At 35.2% G+C, this 23048-nt stretch overlaps 1 protein-coding gene across 1 annotated transcript in view; it reads left to right on the top strand.

The window, feature by feature from the left end:
• LOC123705048 (transient receptor potential cation channel subfamily A member 1) overlaps window positions 1-23048 on the top strand; it is a 69284-nt gene that overhangs the window by 16179 nt on the left and 30057 nt on the right. The window contains exon 2 of the mRNA XM_045653612.1: window positions 4544-4701. Coding sequence (XP_045509568.1) covers window positions 4555-4701 — 147 coding nt within the window. The 5' untranslated portion in view covers window positions 4544-4554. The remainder of the gene's footprint in view (window positions 1-4543; window positions 4702-23048) is intronic.

The following is a 23048-nucleotide window of genomic DNA, read 5'->3' as shown; positions in this document are numbered from 1 at the left end:
AATAGCTTCAATCTCATGCAAAATTTAAATGTTTACTAATCACTATTAGAGCATTTGAATAGATGTGATGATTGTGACTACAATAGTTTTCAACCAAACATGTGCATATGTCAGTTACAGCCTAAACTGTCAATTTTATGGCTGGAATGAACACATTTTAACAGCTATGGAAATATATACTGCTAATAATTCGAAACAATTATTAGAATTAGTAGTGTGTTATATTAAATTGATTCAACCACTGTAGCTGTTAATGAGCTGAACATATTTAAGCAGATAATATTAAATTTGGATATTTGCCAGATGTTAAGATCTGGTTATATTTGATAATATTTATCTTGAGAATATAATTTATTTCAAGCTCAAGCTTGAGAATATTTGTCCAGTCCTTTCACGTATTATTATTGTTACAGATCGTTAAATAAAATACTGACGTGACACTTTTTCTTAGATCAAAATAAAATTGAAAATCCAAGTTATTCTTATTAGTTAATGGAATTTTTAAGTTTTTAAAAGATTTCCAAAATAAAATTAGCTCGCTGTACTGGCTCCACTTTTATTAAACTTTAATTTAATTAGAAAAACTATAACGTTTACAATACATCATTATCAGGCACCTGATGAAGCGAGTTCATTTTTAATTTAAAACATTAATTAAAAAATCTTTTACAAAATATATCAGTGTCTCATCGAATATTTGTTATAATGGAACTAAAAGACAAAAACACAAGCCAATTGTATTCATAACATAATATGTGTGACACGTACGTATACGAGACGACGGCAGAAGCTTTCAAAAGCACTTTTTGCGTGTATATCTCCGATGAGTGCATTGTTACTCAATTAAATTAGAGTACATCCGTCTATCAATCTTTTTTACCAACGTTTTTTTACAGATAGGGAGGCAAAGGGGTGGCGAATTGTTGTTCTGTATGCTTGTACTTCTCTTTCTACTTTGTCGTATAATAGTACTTCTCTCTCTATTTTGTGGTATAATCCAGTTGCATTTTTGTTCTTGGATAGTGGTGGTGGTGATTTCGTTGTCTTTACTTTTTATTTAACTAAGCCAATACACAAATGATTGATGATGATTGGTGAGAGGAATTTCAGTTTTATATTCCACCGCCTGACCACGCCTGAGTTAGATAACGTTTTATTAAAGAAAAAAGAAAGCCTATTTATCAGTTTTAAATTTATATCGTACAACCACATAAATTCTTCTGTTTTCTAAATTGACTGTTGATACATGCTACGAAGGACAGAATTTATATGCTACGGAGCTACGTCATCGTAGCAACATGTCTGCTACGGTATAATTATAACTAAGCTTTTACTCGGGGACGACTATTACTTTACTTTCATGTCACGTTAGCTCTACTTAATATGATGTTCGTATATTTTAAGTGGTTCCATATACTGGTTAAGCTCTTCTCATATACCGGGGTAGAAAGTTCCCTGCGTAAAGTACAGGTTACAAACTATCCGTGCGATCAATAAACATATATTTACAAGAATGACGACGTAATTACTAAAATTTCATAATGTTAAAACTAGACTGCATCTTTCGTAACTAAGTTATATGCACAAGGCTTATTTCAGAAGTATCCAGAAATGTGGTTGTTATTTATAACGCCGATTAATAAAATATAATTTACAAATAGGTGATGGATGTGAGGGACGAAGGATGTGGTACGTGTAAAATGTACAAGATGCATCAATTTAAACCTATCCAGTCAACGTAAAAGAGATAATTCTAGAATAATTTATCCAATAACAATACAACTATTTTTTCATAAACGTGTATACAGCTCACGTGATCATAATCAATTTGTCGAATAGAATATCTTGGTAACAATTGATATAGACTCGGTAACTGTGGCCAATTTACGTAATTTGATGTGAGTATCAGCAAAAAGATCACTCATCGGGTTAATGGGCCAACGCCTATTAGAAACTAGAGACCACGTGTCTGGAAACATGTGTTTTGCGTGTTTTTACATGTGAATATTCGTAATTAATTAACTCCTAACGAAGATACTTGCCGTTAGAATTATTTGGCTTTACTACTTAAGGTTGGAGTTAACAATAAATTTCATTGTCATATCGACTTCATATATTTTAGATTTATATATTATATATTTATATAATTTATTATATTTTTGATATAAATATTTTATATTCAATCTTGATTCACTAAATGATAAAGAAGAAACTAAACTAATTAATAGTCCACCAGTAGTCTCGGCTTTTCTTATGTAGGTCAGTTCCTTTGTATGTACGATTACGAATAGAGCCACGCACATCAAACTATTTCATACTAAATTACCTGTTAATTAACAAATACTTCAGTGAAGTTCACTTTGAATATGAAAGTAATTATTTTGTTGGCAAGTCCCCCGAGTAAAGCCGTGTCGGAGAAAATAATTTGAACATGTAGTTATAATAGTGATAAGGGAAATGTAATTTATTTGACATGTCTACTTTTTAATATATTTAAAAATAATATGATCGGGATTGTTTTACCCCTTGAATCAGTTTTATTCTGTACTAGCTTCCGCCCGCGACTCCGTCCGCGCGGAAAAATTAAGAAAAATTAAGATTTATTTTTTTTCTACGTATTTTTCCGGGATAAAAAGTATCCTATTTTATGCCCAGGATTATAAGGTATAATTATACCAAGTTTCATCGAAATCGAACCGTTAGTTTTCACGTGATGCCTGAACATACAGACATACAGTCAGACAGACAGAGAAAAATTTTTTTAATCACATATTTGGGCTTGGTATCGATCCAGTAACACCCCCTGCTATTTATTTTTTCAATATTTTCAATGTACAGAATTGACCCTTCTACAGATTTATTATATGTATAGATAATTGGAAAATATCTAGTATTTAATTGCAAAAATTTCGATTAACAAAAGTTCTTAATGGATGAAAAATATGGAATGTTAGAATTGAAATTTCACCAATTAAAGATATTATTTATGTGCACCCTTTATACAAAAAGGAACGTGCGATAAGAATATGCGTTTTGGAATCGTCAGAAATACAGTGCAATATAAAGGCGTATCCACACAGAGCAAGCAGCCTCACGAAGGAATTGCTACGGGAAGCAGCTGGGTCAGTGTGGACATGGCTTTTCCGAAGAACATTACAGCACACGCGTTTTTCTCGGCAGAGCCACGTCAAGTCAATACTATGACTAAAACTTTTAAGATACTACTAACTTTCTTTTAAGATACTACTAACCTTCTCTTGAAAACAAAATTTGCTTTCTATAACAAGCCGTATATTCAGGGTTATTTGTAAAACACCGGCAACCTCGCAGGACAAGATAGCTAACATCATAAGTAACAACGTTTGATCTACGACTTTTGGCATAACGTAATAAATTATTTTTAAATCATTTTTTAAGCTTTTATTGTACTCTCCTAACATTTGCAAGTCTATGTTCTATTCATTATCGAAAGGACGACGCGACGCCCCCTTTCCCCTCTCGGTCGCTTCTTGTTTACGTAATTTTTGGAATGCGCGTAGAGTTTATAATATTCAAACGGAAAATTAAATGAATATTTATTTTTGTATGAAAATAAAATCTAACCATTTATCAAAAGTCGTAGAATAAATGTTATTACTTATGATGTTAGCTATCTTGTCCTGCGAGGTTGCTGGTGTTTTACAAGTAACCCTGTATAGCCCCATTGTTTATCAACATCAATTTTATTTGGCCAATAATAATGAATCATGTCATCCCGCGGCGAGCAATAAAATGTTCCATTGCTCGTCTATAACAACAGAGATCTAATTTGTATTTTCTTCATTTGCGCTGTACTTAATTTTATTCACGACCCCATATAATGTCCTTCGAGATACAATGAACATCATATATCATTGTCTGGCCGAGTCTAGACGTGAAAAATATACTAATTATTCATTCGCTTATTCATGTACGTGTAAAAAATGTACGTAGGAGAACAGTTCAGTGACTATAGTTATCATGTATCTATTGTCATTAGTATTTTTGTGAATAAATATAATTAATAATAAATAAATATAAAAACACACCTATTTGAAATTGCTGTTGTAATTTCCCGTATTTTCGCATAATTTACAGGTGATATTTTTATGAATAAGTTTTAACCGAAGGTTGAAAAAACGCCCCTATACTTATGATGATAAAAGGCCCAAACATCAATTAAAAATACAGCTCGATGTAATATTTATGTCGCCGTCATCTGTTTGAATCTGCTATTTGATGGAATGACTAGCACGTTTATTTAATGACGACATTCAATTGAATGATTAGACCAGCCCCTATATCGAACTAACGAGTTGTCCTTTAGTCAACCAATTAAATGTCGTCATTCAATAATTATTGGTCTAGTCCTTCAATCGAAAAGCAGATTCAACCAGGTGACCGTGACTGCGATATAAATTTGTTGATTAAATTATAATTACTTTATTGCTCAAAAACAATGAAACGCTGTTCAAAATAAATTTAAAGGCGGCCTGATTGCTTATCGCGTATTGTATATCTACAGGTGCGGATCTGATGATGTGGCTGTTCCGAAGTGGAGATATGCAGCAGCCAGATCCTCGTCCTTGCAATGGGCCAGCTATAGTGTCAGCGGACGCGCCCACCGCACAAGTCGCCACAAATAATGTGTTCAATGAAGCGTCCAGGAAATCTGGTATAGCCGTAAGTCACTGGCTTTCAATTCTATCGGTGCAGACGATCGGTGCATAGATATAACGACGATATATTGCAAGGTTATTTTAGTTTCGGTTCGAAAGTTCTGATTTATAAATATTGTACTTACCGTTTAATAGATATTATAAGCACGACACAAAAATTCCATAATTTTAGTTTATGAGCAAAGGTTTGAATCTAAAATACGTTTATTTATCATATTATTATCTCTTCGTTAGCAACAAATTCTGAAAATCGAAACGGTAATATTAAAATGTCCAAATTTCGTCCAAGCCCACAGACGTCGAATGAATAATACGAAGCAATTCTGAGATGTCAATACGAAATAACATTAATTAGAACTAAAACCAAAACATCTCAGGCTCAGTGTTAGATGAAAACAAGTCGAAGGTCTTATGAGGAGGACAAATCGATATTTTATAATAAACAGGTCCACCTATAAACCCCTAGAGGATAACTTCATTAATTTATCGTCTTCACCTTCAGAAATTAAGATCAAGGTACAACAAACACTTTGCAGTGTTTTTACTTTTTATTTGTTAAAAACCTATGCTCATTAATATAATTATATCGACCGGCCCGCGAAGGCGCAAAAAAAACCGAAATTTACTTTAAATTATTTATTGTAAAAAAAATTACATAATAAATTACTCCTAACTTAACCTACGTCCCTCCCGTTCGATGTTAGAACTAAGAGTGCTCGTCCTCCTCGGCGGGGTAGCTGCAGCGTCGCGGTGGCGATGATTGCCGCAACACTCTCTGGAAGCGCAGGTGTGCGCGATGTCGCAATTCCTAACAGGTGCAGCTTCTTGGGTGGCCCCATGCATCCTCTAATCTTATATGTAGGTACATAACACCTCCCTCCTGAAGTTCAGCGATTATTGGCGGGCAAGGCTCGTTAATATCGCTGAAATTTCACCCTCCGCCGATTGATGTTCTATTTCTTCTTTTTGATTACCATGAACACTCGTAGTAATAGGCTTTGATGTACGCAGTCTCCGTACGACGTACCATGTCACTAGGGCAACTGCACTCGTTATTAATATAACATATATCGGTATTATGGAAGGCTGCATATAGAGAATCTCGTATCCGTTGTTAGTACTGATAGGCATTTCCATTGATATAGCTCTGTTACTAGCGTGTAATTTATCCAAATTTATCGAATTTAACTTCAGAACTTCTTCATCTGTATTATATTGGCTGGAATCTGGCAGGTTTGCAATTTTCATTATCTGTCCTTTGATATGGTCTTCTCGATTGACTATCTTGAAAGCCTCCGTTTGAAGAATGCAGTTTTTGGGTATTGTGGCTAAGTAGCTTCCTTTAATGACGTCATATTGATCTTGCGAGCATGATAAGTGGATTTTTGATGGCTTGGGGAAACTGATGACGTAGTGGGCGTCGTCTAATTTTTCTAGTGCGGGCGCTCCGAGCTCCACAGGCGTGAAGAGACAAGATGCGACGACTCGTTGCGTGGTAATAAGGTGATACACGCAGTCATTTTTGGATCGATGATGGTTCAGCTTGTCCTCACATAGATACCCTAGGCCAGACTTCGGGCATTCTGCCTCCATGTACATAAAATCCTCGTTGTGAATTGCCACAAAAGGATAGGGTGGAATTAGGACTTTACTATCTTTATTAGGAACTATGGATAATTTAAATAATTCAAAGGTAGCAGGAAGGACAACCGGGAACATAAAAACTATAACTATATTCCTATTACTATAATAATAGCCTAGTTTAACTAAATCAAAATATTCTCTTGAGGGATTTGCTCTTTGCCATAAAATTTGTGTAATTTATTTAGCATTTCTTTTAGAGAATTTGAATTGAACATAAGATGATGCGTACTTTTCGCACGAATAAAACCTAATAAATTTTCTAATCTATGTAATTCTTCAGATATATCATCTATATTATCTGATAAAATCGCTACGCGTTGAATTAAATCTATGTATAGAGTAACGTTTAAATTATTGGCCTTTAAATCATTTATAGCTATTTCAATTTTTTCCTGATTTTTAATTAAGTTGTTTAAAATATCAGATTGTTGTTCTATCCAATCTTTACTGAGGCTTATATGATTATTCATTTCTGTGACCAATTTATTCTCATTATTTTGTAATAATTTAATTGCGGTATCATATTTAATTGCATCTGTATAGTCTAGATTACCAGAAATACTTTTTATAACTGAACCTAAACCATCTATGAGACCTCTCTTTATGCGATTGGGTTCAAAAGTTTCCAACTGATTTGACAATTTAATAATCTTATAATGCAAGTGTTCAATATGTGAATTATAAAGCGAAAATAATTTATCGTGCAAATTAGGCGTTAATGAATTTAATTGATCCTTTACTATGGTTATACTATCACGAATATCCTTTAAATTAATAATTTGCAAAAATGAATGATAATGAGTGACAATTCTAGCAGTTCCAATATTAAATGGTAATATACCAGGTCCGTCATCCAAGCTAGTCAGGGTGGGATCTTCTGCTTGAATCTGGCACAGGATCAGAGGAAGGATTCTGTAACAATTTAGGTACCCTCTTAAGCCTAGATTTAGCAACAGCGCCATATTTCTTCTTAGTATAGATATGAATAGGTAAATCAGCCAGTACAGTATCGTGCGTAAAACGCGGTGCGGTCTTTTGTCGACTAGCCCTAGGATTTCTTACAAAAATTTGTTGATCTGGATAATACTGTATTTCGGGTTCGCGGTTCCTATTAATGTTTTCTGTAATTTGAGTACGGCGTTCCAAAGACGATTCATTAATAATTTTGAATACTTTGTGCATACTATCGCGATGTTCTTGCATATATTGCTGTAAGACATTTTCTGATAGATCGATATCTACAGGATCGCGGGGATCTAAATGACCGGTTATAATGTCAAGAGGCCTGCACTTCGTAAAACTGTGGATCGAACTATTATAGGCAAGAACAGCATACGGCATTAAGTTAATGATTAATTCACCACGTCGTTCAAGTTTTAGTAAACGTATGTGTTCTAATAAAGTTGAGTGAAGCCGTTCTACCATACCATTTTCGTTAGGTGCATGAGCTAATAACTTATGGTGATTTATTCTATGAAGCCTTACAAATTCACTGAATATTTGGTTCGTGAACTCAGGACCTCGATCCGTTACGACAGTCATAGGTAAGCCATGATGTGTACCAAACGTCAAAAGAGCCTGAACTACGCTTATTGCGGTTGCGTCCTTTAAACAATATGCTTGAGCATACTTAGAGAATGCATCTATTATAGTGAGATATTTCTGAGAATCAATACTAAGTAAATCGAGATGTACTATTTCAAAAGGTTTTGTAGGAGGAACTACGATTCGAAATTTTGGATTTACTGGAATTCTATCATATTTCCCTTGACCACATATGCTACACTCATTAATATATTTAGTTACTGCTTCCTTCATTTTAGGCCAAAAGTATTTCCTAGATAAAGATAAATGAGTTTCGTTAATTCCGCGATGGTTAGTTTTGCCTTCATGATAATTTCGTATTATTTCCTGTTGCTTAAAGTAATCTTTGACATTTTGCAATTCTAATTTTGTAAGAACTAAATCCATACATGAACTTTTAAAATTACTCTGTATTATTGGAACTATAGTACACATAGCATCAGGGGGATGAACTAGAATTGCAGTTTTTATCTTAGGATCTACATATTTTTTAATTAGTGAAACTATTTCGCTATCAATATTCGCTTTGTTAACATTAATATCTATCTTAGTATGATTTTCAAAAGGTTTTGAAATTATAGGCTTACTCGGTACTCTATCTATTAAAGTAATAACTATCTGTCTCTTAAATTTATTCAACGGGTGATCTGTTATAGGTATATCTAGAATTGGGTTCTCCGCGTCAGTATGAACTGTGACGGTGTCGGAATTTGCTGTAAGAGTACTTGATTTCGAATGTGCAGTAATCGTACTTGAATTTGAATTAACAGTAATTGTATCTGAACTTCTTCTTATTAACGAAGGTGTTGTTTCTGTTGGATTAACCGCTAAAGAATCTGTTTCCTCATTGTTAATTTGAATACGCGATAAAGCATCGGCGTTACAATTTTGCTTTCCCTGCTTATAAATTACGGTGTAATCGTATTCGCTAAGTTTGAGCCTCCAACGTGTGAGACGGGAATTAGGTTCCTTTAAATTCATGACCCATTGAAGGGGCCTATGATCAGTTATAATTTTAAACTTGCGGCCAAAAAGGTAAGGACGGAAATATTTCGTTGCCCAGACAATTGCTAATAATTCCTTCTCAATCGTACTATAATTAATTTCGCTACTATTAAGTGTACGTGAAGCGTACGCAATTGGTTTATCGGAACCAACGGGGCCTTGCGAGAGTACAGCACCGATGGCTAAATTCGACGCATCAGTCGTAAGAATAAATTCTTTATTGAAATCAGGATACTGGAGAATTGGATCGTTCATTAATAATGTTTTACACCTATCGAAACATTCAATGTAATCTTTAGAAAATGTTATCTTTGAACCCTTTTTTAAGCATTGTGTCATGGGCTTCGTGATTTTAGCGAAATCTGGTATGAATTTCCGATAATAACCTAATAGACCTAGAAATCGTTTAATATCGGTTGGAGTTTTCGGAAGGGGATACTTTTGGATGGCAGATATCTTATCTGGGTTAGGTTTTATCCCATCTTTGCTAATAATGTGACCTAGATACGCGGTTTCGAGTTTAAGAAATTCCGATTTATCCATTTGTATTTTAAAGTTGGATTCACGCAATTTCTGAAACACTTTCCCAAGATTAACGATATGCTCCTGTAAAGAAGTGCTAAATACTATTATATCATCTAGGTAGACTAGACAAATAGAATTTTGCAATTCTCTCAGTACATTATCCATTACTCTTTGAAAAGTAGACGGACTATTCTTTAGACCCATGGGCATTCTTAAGAATTCAAAATGACCATGTTCTACACTAAAAGCGGTTTTTGGAATGTCAGCTGGGTTCATTTCTACTTGATAAAACCCACTTGTTAAACAGTTACCCAATTTATGTAAGACATCTGTAATATTAGGAATCGGATATTTGTCATCCAAAGTTTTCTCATTTAACTTTCTAAAATCAACAACTAAACGCCATTTAACTTTGCCGGATGCATCTGCCTTTTTAGGTACCACCCAAATAGGAGAGCTCCATGCTGAATCTGATGGTCTAATAATACCCTGTTCTAACATCTTACTTATCTGATTCTGTACTTCCTGCCTATGAATAAATGGATAGCGATAACTTTTCGTATAAACCGGTATTTCATCCTTAGTTCTAATAGAATGCTTAATTTTATTCGTAAATGTTAAGGTTTCTCCTTCTATATAAAATACATCCGCATACTGTGAACATAATGACTCTAAATTTAAACGTTCCTCATTATTTAAGTGATCAGTACGCAAGCGAGATAATACCTGTTTCACACGGTCGGACGAACGTTTGGTGCGCGTGCACTCGTTATTATAAACCTCGGCACATACTGGTCGATCCATTGAAAAAATTACGTCATTACGGGTTGGATTAGAAATTTCCACGATAGCGCGATTGCTTTTCGCCTTCGTTAAACATTCAGAAATATGACAATTACATATAATTTGTTCCGGTATAATAGCGTCTCCATTCTCAACATCTATAGGTAATCTAACTAATTTACTACTTCCTGCGGGTATGACGTCCTCATAAAGATTAGCGTTCCGTGAGTCATATACTAATAACCGATTCGTAGCATTGCAAGTATTTAAAGTTTTAGTTTTATAATTAATTGATGCTTCCCATTTATCTAACAAATCTGAACCTATTAAGCCGTCGAAATAATTGTGAAATTTATAAACGAAAAATGTAATATCGTCAGGGTCATTAAATTCAGGAAAACTAGGTAATGTTATAGAATAATTACTACGAGTTACAGCATGAACATTACTTACTTCAAAGGGGTCATAATTAAGAGTAACGTCAGGAAAATATCTCTGTACTGCATCAGGGCTAAGAAAAGATTGGTTAGCTCCAGTATCAATTAACAATTTAAGTGGAGGATTATGAATTTGAATATAAGGAAGCTGACGTTGCGTGTGTAGATTTAATTCTATTTTGGTTTTTCTAATTTTGGTGGATTCTGAAAATCCTGATCGTGTTCTGAACGTACGTCACACGTTTCATCAGAATTTTCAGGTGCGTCTGTCTGTTCGTAATGTACATAAGGTTCATATTCCGTACAGTAATATTCATTATTATAATAGTTATCCTCATAAGGATATAAATCGGTACAGTAATATTCTTCGTTATCTATATATTCATTATGATTCATCTCCCTAGTCTTAAAGTAATTACTCGGGGGTGGATTACCAAATTTTGACCAATCATGAGCGCGTGCAAAAGGTGTTGGTGGTAAAGTCTTTGTAACGTAATGGCTAACGCCACTCATAGGATGCGGTTTCGGTTGCGCGGGATGTTTAGGCTGTAATCTGAACGTATTGCTCTGCGGGTTATAGTTAGGGGGTGCAGCGCGGAAAATTTGCATAGTACGAGTAGGACGTGCTGGTCCCTGTGGTTGATTAAAATTTCGATTAAAATTTGGTGGCTTAAATTGCGGTCTGAACGAATGTAAAGGCTGTAGTTTAGAAGAGATAGGTTCACTAAAATCATTATGTCTATAAAACGGTTCATTCGAGTACGGCATTCTAAAGGGTACGTGGGGTTTCCTATCAAAAGTTTCATTACGTTGTTGAAGGTATAAAGTGCTTTGTTCTTCATTCACGTATTCTAATGCTTTTTCAATGGTTGCGGGGCGCATGCAACGTATACGTGAGCCTAACGGATCTCGTAGGCCACGTAGGAAAGCCTGTAGTGTTAATTTTTGATACAGGTCCCTTTTTGCCTCACGAGTAGTAACGACTGTTTCATGTAATGCTATATACGTCATTATAGTACTAAAAAGATGTTGACATTTTTCGTAAAACTCTTGAGGAGAGCTACGACCTTGCGTTAATAAGGCTAAATCGTTATAAAGGGCGGTCTCATCTCTATGGTCAGAAAAGCTATTAACTAATACGCTTTTGATACCGTGCCAAGTAGTAGGTATACCGTTTGCATTAATAACTCGGGCTGCAGGCCCAGTGATTTTATTTAAAATACCATTACATAACGCGGCAGTTTTTAAAGTATTTCCGGGATCTTTTTCTATAAATTCCTCAGCCAATTGGTCACTTAAATGTATAAATCTTGTTAAAACGTTAACATTACCATCGAATTCCGGCAAAAGCCTAAGTGCATTAAAAATTTTATCCAAATCTGACATTTTAGATTAATTTCCTATACTTATAATATAAAATATATTAAATTAAATTTAATTTATTAACTTCGTTAAACTAATATAAAAAAAATAATAATCTTTACCTAATTAATATATCTGAATTATGAAATGAATTAATTCGCAAAATTTGAAAATTAATTAATTCGTAATTAATTAATATTTAAACTTATTAATCTTTTATCAACCTAATATCTATATTTGAATTTTACAATTTGATTTTGTAAAATTCGAAAATTAATTCGCGATGAATTAATATTTTAAACCTACGCGCTACAGTTCCTCGGTTCCCGTGAATGGGTAATCTAGGAAAACTTACAAATCTAGGAATGGCAAGTCACTAAGAGAATTAGTGTACTTACAGGATTTTCATTTCGGCCTTTCTTGCAGTATCAATGTTCGGATACCCTTCGCGTTGCGGCGGCCAATAGATGTAGGTTCTTGGTCCCCGTCGTCGTCCCTCCGATGGAATGGCAATTCTCGATGCTTGTAGTTTCGCGTTCCGAGAGACGGCTCTCGAGGATCATCCACAAGACTGCGCCAATTATATCGACCGGCCCGCGAAGGCGCAAAAAAAACCGAAATTTACTTTAAATTATTTATTGTAAAAAAAATTACATAATAAATTACTCCTAACTTAACCTACGTCCCTCCCGTTCGATGTTAGAACTAAGAGTGCTCGTCCTCCTCGGCGGGGTAGCTGCAGCGTCGCGGTGGCGATGATTGCCGCAACACTCTCTGGAAGCGCAGGTGTGCGCGATGTCGCAATTCCTAACAGGTGCAGCTTCTTGGGTGGCCCCATGCATCCTCTAATCTTATATGTAGGTACATAACAATATAGCTAACAACCATTCGTAAACAATAATAAACTTGTATTTAGACACTTAATGAAAGTGTAAAAAATATGATATAGTCTGGGATACATCGCCCCTCTTTGCGAGTGATTACTATCAAGCTAATTTTCCGTGAGTAGCTTTATTTTGATGAGACGCCCAATAATTTCCTGTACGGAAATCTCGATTGTGGTAGCTAACAGAGATAACAAGGATAAAATATGTCGATTCTATGGTTCTCAAATATTTATTACTAACTGATTTTTTTTTTGTTCAATCTCAAGATAATTATCTAAATTATTCGAAAAAATATTTGTCCTACAAAATCTATGGTTTGATCAAAGAGTCCCCTCTTTCCAACTTGAATTAGCTTGATAGTAATCACTCGCAAAAATGGGCGATGTACCCAGACTAATACTTTGATGCGAAAAAAAAATTGTTTTGCTACATTTTTTATTTTGAAACCTAATAAATATAAAATGTCCCGGGAGTAACTTTCCCAGCAATTAATCATGTTGTATGGGCAATCTCCCACACAAGCGAGGATTATGGAAAATGTGTTAAATAATATATTATCGCGTAAACATACGAAAGATGAAGATGATTGATTATCGAGACAGACTTTAATGCAAATCTCGTTTTAAAGTTTATTTTTTACTTTGAACTGACTATAAAAATTAAAAAAAACTTATAGAGAAAATTTTATGTACGTTTTCTTTTCAACAGATACTTTAAAGTTTTAAGTACAAATTAATTTCAGAAATTAAAGAATTGTTAAATTGCGTACTAACTGCGTCGAGTTAGGGCGGCCGTACACGGACCGCTCGAGCAGTTAACGGCTGAGCGCCGTACACGGACGGCTCGAGCGGTCGGCGTCAACTGCTCGAGCCGTCGGTTGTTGACCGCTCGAGCCGTCGCTACCAACCGCTCGAGCGGTTGATTTTTTTTGACTAGTCAAGTCATTGATTTTCAGGGGAGGAGCGAGCCGTCGACGGCTCTAGCGCAGTCAACGGCTCGAGCAGTCAGTGTATGCCTCACGACCGCTCGCAAGCCGTCAACGGCACGGTGGAATTTCGTCATGCAGTTGACGGCTTGAAGCGGTCGCGACGGCTCGAGCCGTCACGTGTACGGCGGTGAATGAATGCCTATAGTTCACCGCGCGGTCGCGGCTTCAAGCGGTCGGTCTCAACTGCTTGAAGCGGTCCGTGTACGGCCGCCCTTACACTAATGACTAAGCTAAAAAAAAAACACTATTTACAAGAACAATTACAAATGGCACCTACAAAAGCCACACAATACAAATATGTAGAAGTGTTTGACCTTGAAAAATTAAAACACAGACATCATAAATTAAATCACTGGTCCATAGGTAGGTACTATCCTTTGCATAAACCCTGATTGTCTATCTACGTCCCTTGGCCACAAATCGCTAAGTAATCAACTCGTAGTTCGGATCGTAATCAAATGAACGATCCATACGTAATCTAGTAGGCGGTTAGATTACAGCGTTATGTGGTATAGCTAAATAAACCGATATGTTCAGCCATCTGAGCGAATTTCGTTGAAAATTAGTCGCTCACTGCATTAAATAGCCGCAGGCTGTTTACACGTGTATACTCTATAATCTATTTCGAACATCACTTTTCTAGTTGCAATATCGCTCCTATTTTTAAACTTTAATAAAAGTCTGTAAGGATATTACAGTCAGTTTGATCAAGGTTTTAAAATATAATCCAATATTGGGAATATGAAATATTTTTGGGAGAAGCATGCAAATCATATCTTTTGAGATTGGTACCTAATTGAAACCTTTATTACATTCATGCATATGCATGTATATCTTGTAAAATCTTCATATGATTAAAAATAAACATTCATGGGAGCTTCTCGCTTATTGAATGAATCAGGAAACGTATAAGCACAAGAACACGAAAATCATAAAGTCGGTAATTTTCCGTCGAATATTCGTTTCGTTAACATAATATGAGCGTAAAAAGTGATACATAATAAGTAAATAACTTGCATATTCGATTCCTATTCGGTGGACACGCAAAGCTCGTGATGACTTATAATGAAATATATTAAATTATTACAAGTACTTTTTTAGTTATTGTGGATTCACCCAGTGCAACAAAGTAAGTAATATCAACAACCGATAGTTGAATTTAGTGTTGAGTGCATTGAGTGAATGAAGTTTGGTTAGTGTATGTGAAGCGTCCGAGCCCCTGGTGCCGGTGGACGCGTAGGTACTAGGTACCACGCGTCGCTGCTGGTGTCGGCGTGGCCGCGCGGCCCTCCCGCTGCCGCTCCTTAGGGGCCATCCATAAAGTACGTCACACTAATTTCATGAGTTTTTGAGCACCCCCCCGTCCTTGTCACAGGTGGTCACATTTCTAAGACCCCCCCCCCTCCCTAGTGTGACGTCACATGTTTTGCAATTTAACATCGAAAAATTATTAAATTAAAACAGCAGTTTCAAAATAGTTTTATTTCCATTTAAATTAAGTACTTTTTTATGAAATCAACATAATATCAAATATTTGAAACAATAACAAAAAAATAAACTAATGAATAAATATAAATTGTCCACAAACAATTTAAACCGTATTGCCCTAAAGATAGAGTTGGACATATTTTTTAGTTTAATTTATTTTTCAAATTACGCGATTAGTACCTCTAGATTTTGAAATGTGATGTCACGAAACTTAGGACCCCTCCCACCCCTTGTCACACCATGTCACACTTTGTCGACCCCCTCCCCCCCTCTTTACGTGTGACGTACTTTATGGATGGCCCCTTACTCAGACACAAATGTGAGTACGAATACTTCCTTAGAGTGGAATTTTAACAAAGCCGATTTTGTTTTACTTTATTCTAAAATAGCACAAGTAGATTGGACGGGTTTTTATAATTTAAGATGAGATAAGAGCTTGAAATATTTCTATAATGTTTTTCAATTTTATTTTCGATTCTTGTGTGCCATTAAAGAAGAAAAATAATTCGAGACATTAAAATTAAAGCGGCGCATCGTAAACGTTTTAAGGCTAGTAAATCGCAAAAAGATTACGAATTATTCAGTAGGTATAGATCTAAGGTAAAATGTGCGATTGAAATGGCGTCAAACAGTTAAGTATCGTCGGCGAGTTGAAGCGTATTTAATAGAAGATCCCAAATCTTTTTGGAAATTTACAATAGCTGGGTAGTTAAAAAATCTGAACATCTGGTTGGCGACGATGGCGAGGTGATGACTGCACAGCAAAGTGTGCATGCATTTTCTGAATATTTTAGGTCGGTTTATATTCAACGAAAACCAAAGTTAGATGTAAACTTAGCGATAACACAAGCAAATTCTTTAAACGGAGCAGTAAGAGTGCACATCGGGGAATTACATCTGTGAAGTGCTGAAGGCGCTTAATCAACTTAAGCCAAAGTCATCTTCAGGTGCAGACCAGATACCGCCATATATATTGAGGGTTGCCGCCTGCTGTTGGCAAAGCTGCCCCTTCTCCATAATATATACAACTTATGCCTTAAAACAGCTGTTTTCCCAAACTGTTGGAGGATAAGTCGCGTCGTTCCAGTGCCCAAAGGGGGGCGTGGCAACAGAGTAGATGAGCATAGGCCTGTTGCAATATTGCCCTCACCAGCGAAGGTTTTTGAGTTTTCGGTGCAAAAAAGCATATGTACAATTCTACATAGATGCGATCTCACTTTTCAGAAGCTCAACATGGCTTTAGAGCCGAACGTAACACTGCTAGCAATCTACTAAGCTATATGGCGGATATTATACCCATATTGACGGTGGCGGACAAGTCGATGCGGCCTACTTTGATTTCAAATAAGCATTCGAGCTGGTCAATAGGCCCTGCCTGTCGTTAATCTCGTACCTGTTCAGGATTTTTAGAGGTAGGATACATAATGCGGATATTTTGGGTAAAATATATTTGTATGTACCAGATTGATATGCGGGGCGCCGACTCCGGCCTCCGCTGCTACTGGTGCGTGCACTTTGTTCTCTCAATGAAATAGCAGTCAAAAGTCAAAACGGATATATTTTGTTGCACTTGGGACTAATTCACGCGAGTAGCTTTATTTGTAATATGCTATAAAAAGTAATGTTTTTAGTTTGTATGTTAAATATTTCTAATTTCAATGTAACCAATTAAATTTAAAACCACTATCGTATTCGGAGACTGAAATGTTAGTGTGTGTTTTAAATAAAATAAATAATTTTTACGCGAGAAACCTCGAGATGGATAATTGTAAATGGCACGTATTTTGCGAAATATATACGACGTCTTCTATCGAGCGAGTGAAACAACATCGTAAAGTCAGGCTGAGTGCCAATGAATATTTAACAATGCATCATTTGTTTTTGAGAGCTTAATCCCGTTTATTTTATTTAATACTAAATATTTTCATGAACATAAGATAAAAAATAGACAACTAGGTTCAATCAATAATTTGTTTGAAAAGTGAGAACCTACCTACATGTATATTGTATTGTATTTATTTAATGTAAACAAATGTATGATTTGGAAGCTTTTTTATATAAGATGAATGTTATATTGTGTAGCTTATGAATATAATATGGATAAAAATAATACGTTCTTTAATATCTAAACATCTTGTTCGGGTGCCTATAATTTTCCTGATACTGGGATCTCATAAAATATATTCAACGTGTTGTTTACGTAAATCTGGATTGCTGGTGATAAGGTTGTGGAACTAAACGAATCAACTCACAAAATTGCGAAACTCTTGGGAGTTGTGACATAAAAAACAATATTGTACATGAATTTCGCTTAAATGTTTGCTTAGTTGTTTTCAATGAACACAATTTAGATATTGAAAATTCAATTCCACCAGAATTTGGAAGAAAGGAATATAGAGAAAGTATTTATGAAGATACTCGGTACCAGGTGGTGCACGTTGGAGGAAATAACTTTAGCTTTTCTATTAACCGATACAGCTTTTGTATTTTTGCATGAAAATAAGAACTGGCATAAATACATTTGAGATGTAAAAGTGAATTAGTGTAGGGTTTTCCTGTTGATCTCAACCCCATATAATATATACTAGCTGCACTCCGTGGTTTCACGCGCGTGGCTCCGCTCCTGTTGGTCTTAGCGTATACATAGACAAGCACTACTTTTACTTGCCTTCCTCGATGAATGAGGCATCTAACACCGGAAGGAATTTTTGCGTTCAAACAAACAAACAAACTCTTCAGCCTTATAATATTAGTGTAGATTATGCGAAGCAATATGTTCATACGTATATTTCGCTGAACGAAAGCATTATTGAATTGTAATACCTTCATAATATCCATGAAATATGCTGGATACAGGCAATACAAGACTATTAAACGTTATCGATTTACTTTTCTCTTTTATGTTGGTATTATTACGTAGGTATAGTCTTTATACTATGGTACCTATTATCCTTATATTTCTTATATTTTATTATTCATTTTTTTAATCTCTAAGTTGGTATAACTTACGTGTACTTAATTACAATCTACAAAAAATGTTTATTGAATCCTTTTCCAATTATTATAAATTCATTGTCATAATATTTCATATCAAACAACTATTCGCGGTAATACCAGAATCACTTCAAGTACATTCTGCAAGTTGGCTCCTTAAAGAAATCCTACAAAGACGTAATAAACTTCTCATTTCAAGGGCATCATTTTTCAATTAAAGCATTGAAGTATTTTATCTTTATCCACGTGATTTACTTGTTTACACGTGCGATGTAAAATAAATTCTGCTCTAAAACGATCGTACTTAATTGCTCTAGCCGTTTCAGCAAACGATTTTAGTTAGTGGACGATATTTTCGGCACGATAAAAAATAGCGGGGTATTTTTGAAATATTGAGGGCTTGTTTTTCATAGTTACACGTGATACTGAGTCCATATTTTTACAGTGGTATTTCTGAAAACAAAACTACAAACTGTAAGAGGATAAAGGTGAAGGAGCGTCTAAACATTCTAACTGATAATTATTTTTCGCTAAATTCTAATATCATAAATTGACGTCTTTTTTTATTCAATTTGTTTTATTATTATTTTCCTGCTTTTGTCCGCCTTCTTGGTTGACGCATGTGCGTAGAATCGAGGGGTCCTGGGTTCGATACCCGGTGGAAACGAAGAAAAAAAAATTTTCTCTGATCATCTACTTGCCCCTAATCAATCAGTGAAACAGGTGTATGAATAATGCATCTGCCCCTTACTCCACTAGGGGAAGCGGGTCTTCATTTACCTATTTACTACTTATTTATCCCTGCTTTTGATAATATTTTAGAAACTTGAAAAGATATTAAACGATTTTTAGTAGGTATATCGATACAGACCTGAAACAACTCTCAACAACTGTATCACGGTTAGTTTTAATACAAAAGTAGAGATAAATTACCAAATAACTCAATTAAGTCAAAACAACCCTCAGGTAAGCTTAATTGATTTTATTAAACTAATACAGCGCTAGTTTTCAGGCCGGTATGGAACGAGGTCTGGGGTTGATTATTTATTTATTGTTTCTTTTTAGATACACAGAATAAAACCATTATCAAAGAATTTATTGTAAATTTTATTATTACATAATATCAGTGTTACAACGTTCTACATGCAAAAAAGTCTAGCCAAGTATTTTTGACTGATATTTTTATCAATGGTATGTACAACAATATTGATATAATCACAGAACCACAACAGAACAGCAAAAACAAATAATTGTAGTAGACCGGGAGATACTGACACAAAATTTCGAGTCATTTATTTAACAGGATGGCGGTTCTACAGGGGTCTTAGTACGCAATGACAAAAAGAAAAACGATGGTGTGAACGCTGGTACCGGCGGCTTAGTCGCGTGGGCGTTAGTCGAACTCGTCGGAAAAATAGCGAAAGTCAAACGATTTGTAACACAAAAATTTTAGAATTTACCGATAGTCCATAAAAAAGAAGTAGGCGGTAGTGTCATGCCATACTTTTCCGGTGTGACTTACAGCCCGCCATACCGACGCGAATGTGTTGATTTAAATAAAACAATTATTCAACCATTTGTATCAGGCTAACTTTTGCACAGGTAACCATCGTCGTGCAGCCATTTACGAAAATCGCCATGCCATACTTTTCGGACGATTCCAAATGGTCGCCATACCGCCGAAAATCTACAAAAAATTTTTATTTCGCCAAACTTTTTGTACCAGTATTGCATTTGGATTTTTGGAGAGTATTTGATAAAATGTGACCATTATTATATAATTGCCATACTTCTAGTAGGGGGAAAAAGTGCTGTCATACTTGAAAAATTAATTTAGTATTAATTATTTATATAAGTGAAGATTACCAACACCTAGATCTTTGAAATTTTGTATTTATATTCGTTGATCCTCAAACTTACAGGAAAAATAAGTGCCATACTGTTACAAATTGTTTGACTTTCGCTATTTTCCGACGAGTTCGACTAACGCCCACGCGACTAAGCCGCCCGCGCCGGTACCAGCGTTCACACCATCGTTTTTCTTTTTGTCATTGCGTACTAAGACCCCTGTAGAACCGCCATCCTGTTACAAATGACTCGAAATTTTGTGTCAGTATCTCCCGGTCTATAGGTACTTTTGTAGGATCGATGTCTTAATAATATTTACGTCAAAATTCGGGTAGATGTCTTGGGTAGATGTCAATATATTATTGACATTTTTTATTGAATAGGCATAATCAAGGCGGAAAATCTAATATATAAAAATCAATGCCACTTTTCGTTGTAATTCCATAACTCGAGAACGGCTGAACCGATTTCGATAATTCTTTTTTTATTATATTCCTTGAAGTACGAGGATGGTTCTTATGTAGAGAAAACGTTAATATGTACCACGGGCGAAGCCGGGGCGGACCGCTAGTAGTAAATTAAATTTCAATTCCGCCAAGACGGGAGGCCCAGTAAACAAGATACGTACATTATATAAATAAAAAGTCTTTTTCAAAAGTTAAAGCATTGCTTTCATTGTAATGTTTTTATTTTTATCAGCATAGAAGTCAAGGTTATAATCCTTAGTTATTTCCATACCTTCAGTAAAGACTCAGTTGATTAATATTCGTTAAAGAAAATTCCCAGTGCATTTAGTGCGATATGTCTTGCCTTCGGACAAATGTTCACAACAGGTGAACATGAAAATCTCATACATTTCTTATTTATATGCTATTATTAACATAGTAAATTGAGAAATTAAGTATTTATTATTTCGTGGAGTATTCCCATTTCCTTCCCTACATACGAGCACAACCAATCACCGCGCGCGGCGCGCTATAATTAAGCTCCCGTGGCATCATTTACAATGTGAACTGGTGTACCACGTGGCACGCTGTCGTTTTCCTTGACGCTACTCCCTCCGACGAGGCATGTGCTGCGTGTTCCCGTCTTTCTCTCTTTTCTGTACACCACGTAGATTGAGTCGGTTCACTTGATATCGAAATAAATATTTTATTCGAATTATACATATATTGCTACGATATATAAACCTAAAAAATAAGTGTCGTTACTAATTCGGCTCTCTTTTAGATATAAATAATTAGATTACCGCCCGCGGCTTCGCCCGCTTTGTCTAAAACCTAATAAATGATATACTAAAACCTTCCTCTTGAATCACTCTATCTATTAAAAAACCGCATCAAAATTCGTTGCGTAGTTTTAAAGATTTAAGCATACAAAGGGACATAGGGGACAGAGAAAGCGACTTTGTTACTATGTAGTGATAGTGATGACGAAGCTTTTAAAGAAGCCTTTTTCATATTATTCTTGTGTTCTAAGGTTTAAGCCGCTTGTACGTAATCTGCTATGAAAGTTTGTTCAAGTATGATTATCGTTGAATGGATTTGCTATGACTGCATGGTGAAGAACTTTTAAATATTGTGTGTAAAGTATGCATAATAAGCGTCTGGAGTGCTGTGACTGCATATAAATTTTTATATAATACTGGTTTACCGCCCGCGGCTTCGCCCTCTTTCTCTAAAACGATTTGATATTTAAACTATCCTATCACTCAAGTTGGATCGAATTGCACATGGTGTGCGAATTTTATTATAATCGGTTAAGTGGTTTAGGAGTCCATTGAAGACAAACATTGTGACACAAGATTTATATATATTAAGAAGACTAGCTGACCCGACAAACGTTGTTCTGCCTTTTTCTTATCACTTACATATGTGAAAAATAAATGTAGGCTGTTTGACTGTTTCTCAGATCTATCCAAAAAACACACAACATTTCATGAGAATCGATCCAGCCGTTTGGGAGGAGTATGGTAACTAACAACAATAGCACACGGCAAGATGTTATCCCATACTAAGATTTTCACACAATTATTTGCCATGGGTACAAACCCACGACCTCAGGCTTCGAAGGCCTGCCTTCTAACTTAGCCAACCGGTCAGAAAAAATATTTCAATATTCTGATCTTGAAGTTATTTTGTTAGTAAGTAGATGCGAATTGTGCTATTTTAAGAAAATCGTGTCTATAAAAATATAATTTCTACAAACACCGAGTCGTTATGGAACTGAGTATTTCGTCGTAAATCGCTTTACAATAGGTATTACACGTTTTACGTTTTCATTTTTCGCAATTTCTTCATTGTTAATTAATCTTTATTTGGATCCTGTTTTAATTGCACGCTCGTAACCGGTCTGCTTTATTCCGATCTTGTTTCTAAAAATATTTTCATTTAAAGGAAAACCTCGATATTTTCTTTAAACAAATAACGTAACAATATTAGCAGTAGATTAAAGAGATTATAAATAATTATTTTCAGCTTAGCATCAATAGCGATTATTCATATTGTTAGGTTAATATCACAGTATTACCATATTTAATACTGTGTTAATATGTTTAAGCCCTTTCCTACGCACGGTTCGATTTTATCAATTATCCAAATACAATGGTTTTATTCCCATTTATTTATAGTTAAATCATAAATTACATGCAAAATAGTATAATTACTCATGATATTAGTTACACAGAAAAATATCAATACTACTTTATAAAATAAAGCTGAAGAGTTTGATTGTTGGAACGCGTTAATCACAAGACTTACTCTGACCGATTTCCAAAATTCTTTCACCGTTTGATTCTTATTTAAGC

Source organism: Colias croceus, chromosome Z (genome assembly GCF_905220415.1).
Source record: "Colias croceus chromosome Z, ilColCroc2.1".
NCBI classification, from domain to species: Eukaryota; Metazoa; Arthropoda; class Insecta; order Lepidoptera; family Pieridae; genus Colias; species Colias croceus.
Note: the sequence above shows the minus strand (reverse complement) of the source record. Positions and strands in the feature narration are given on the sequence as shown.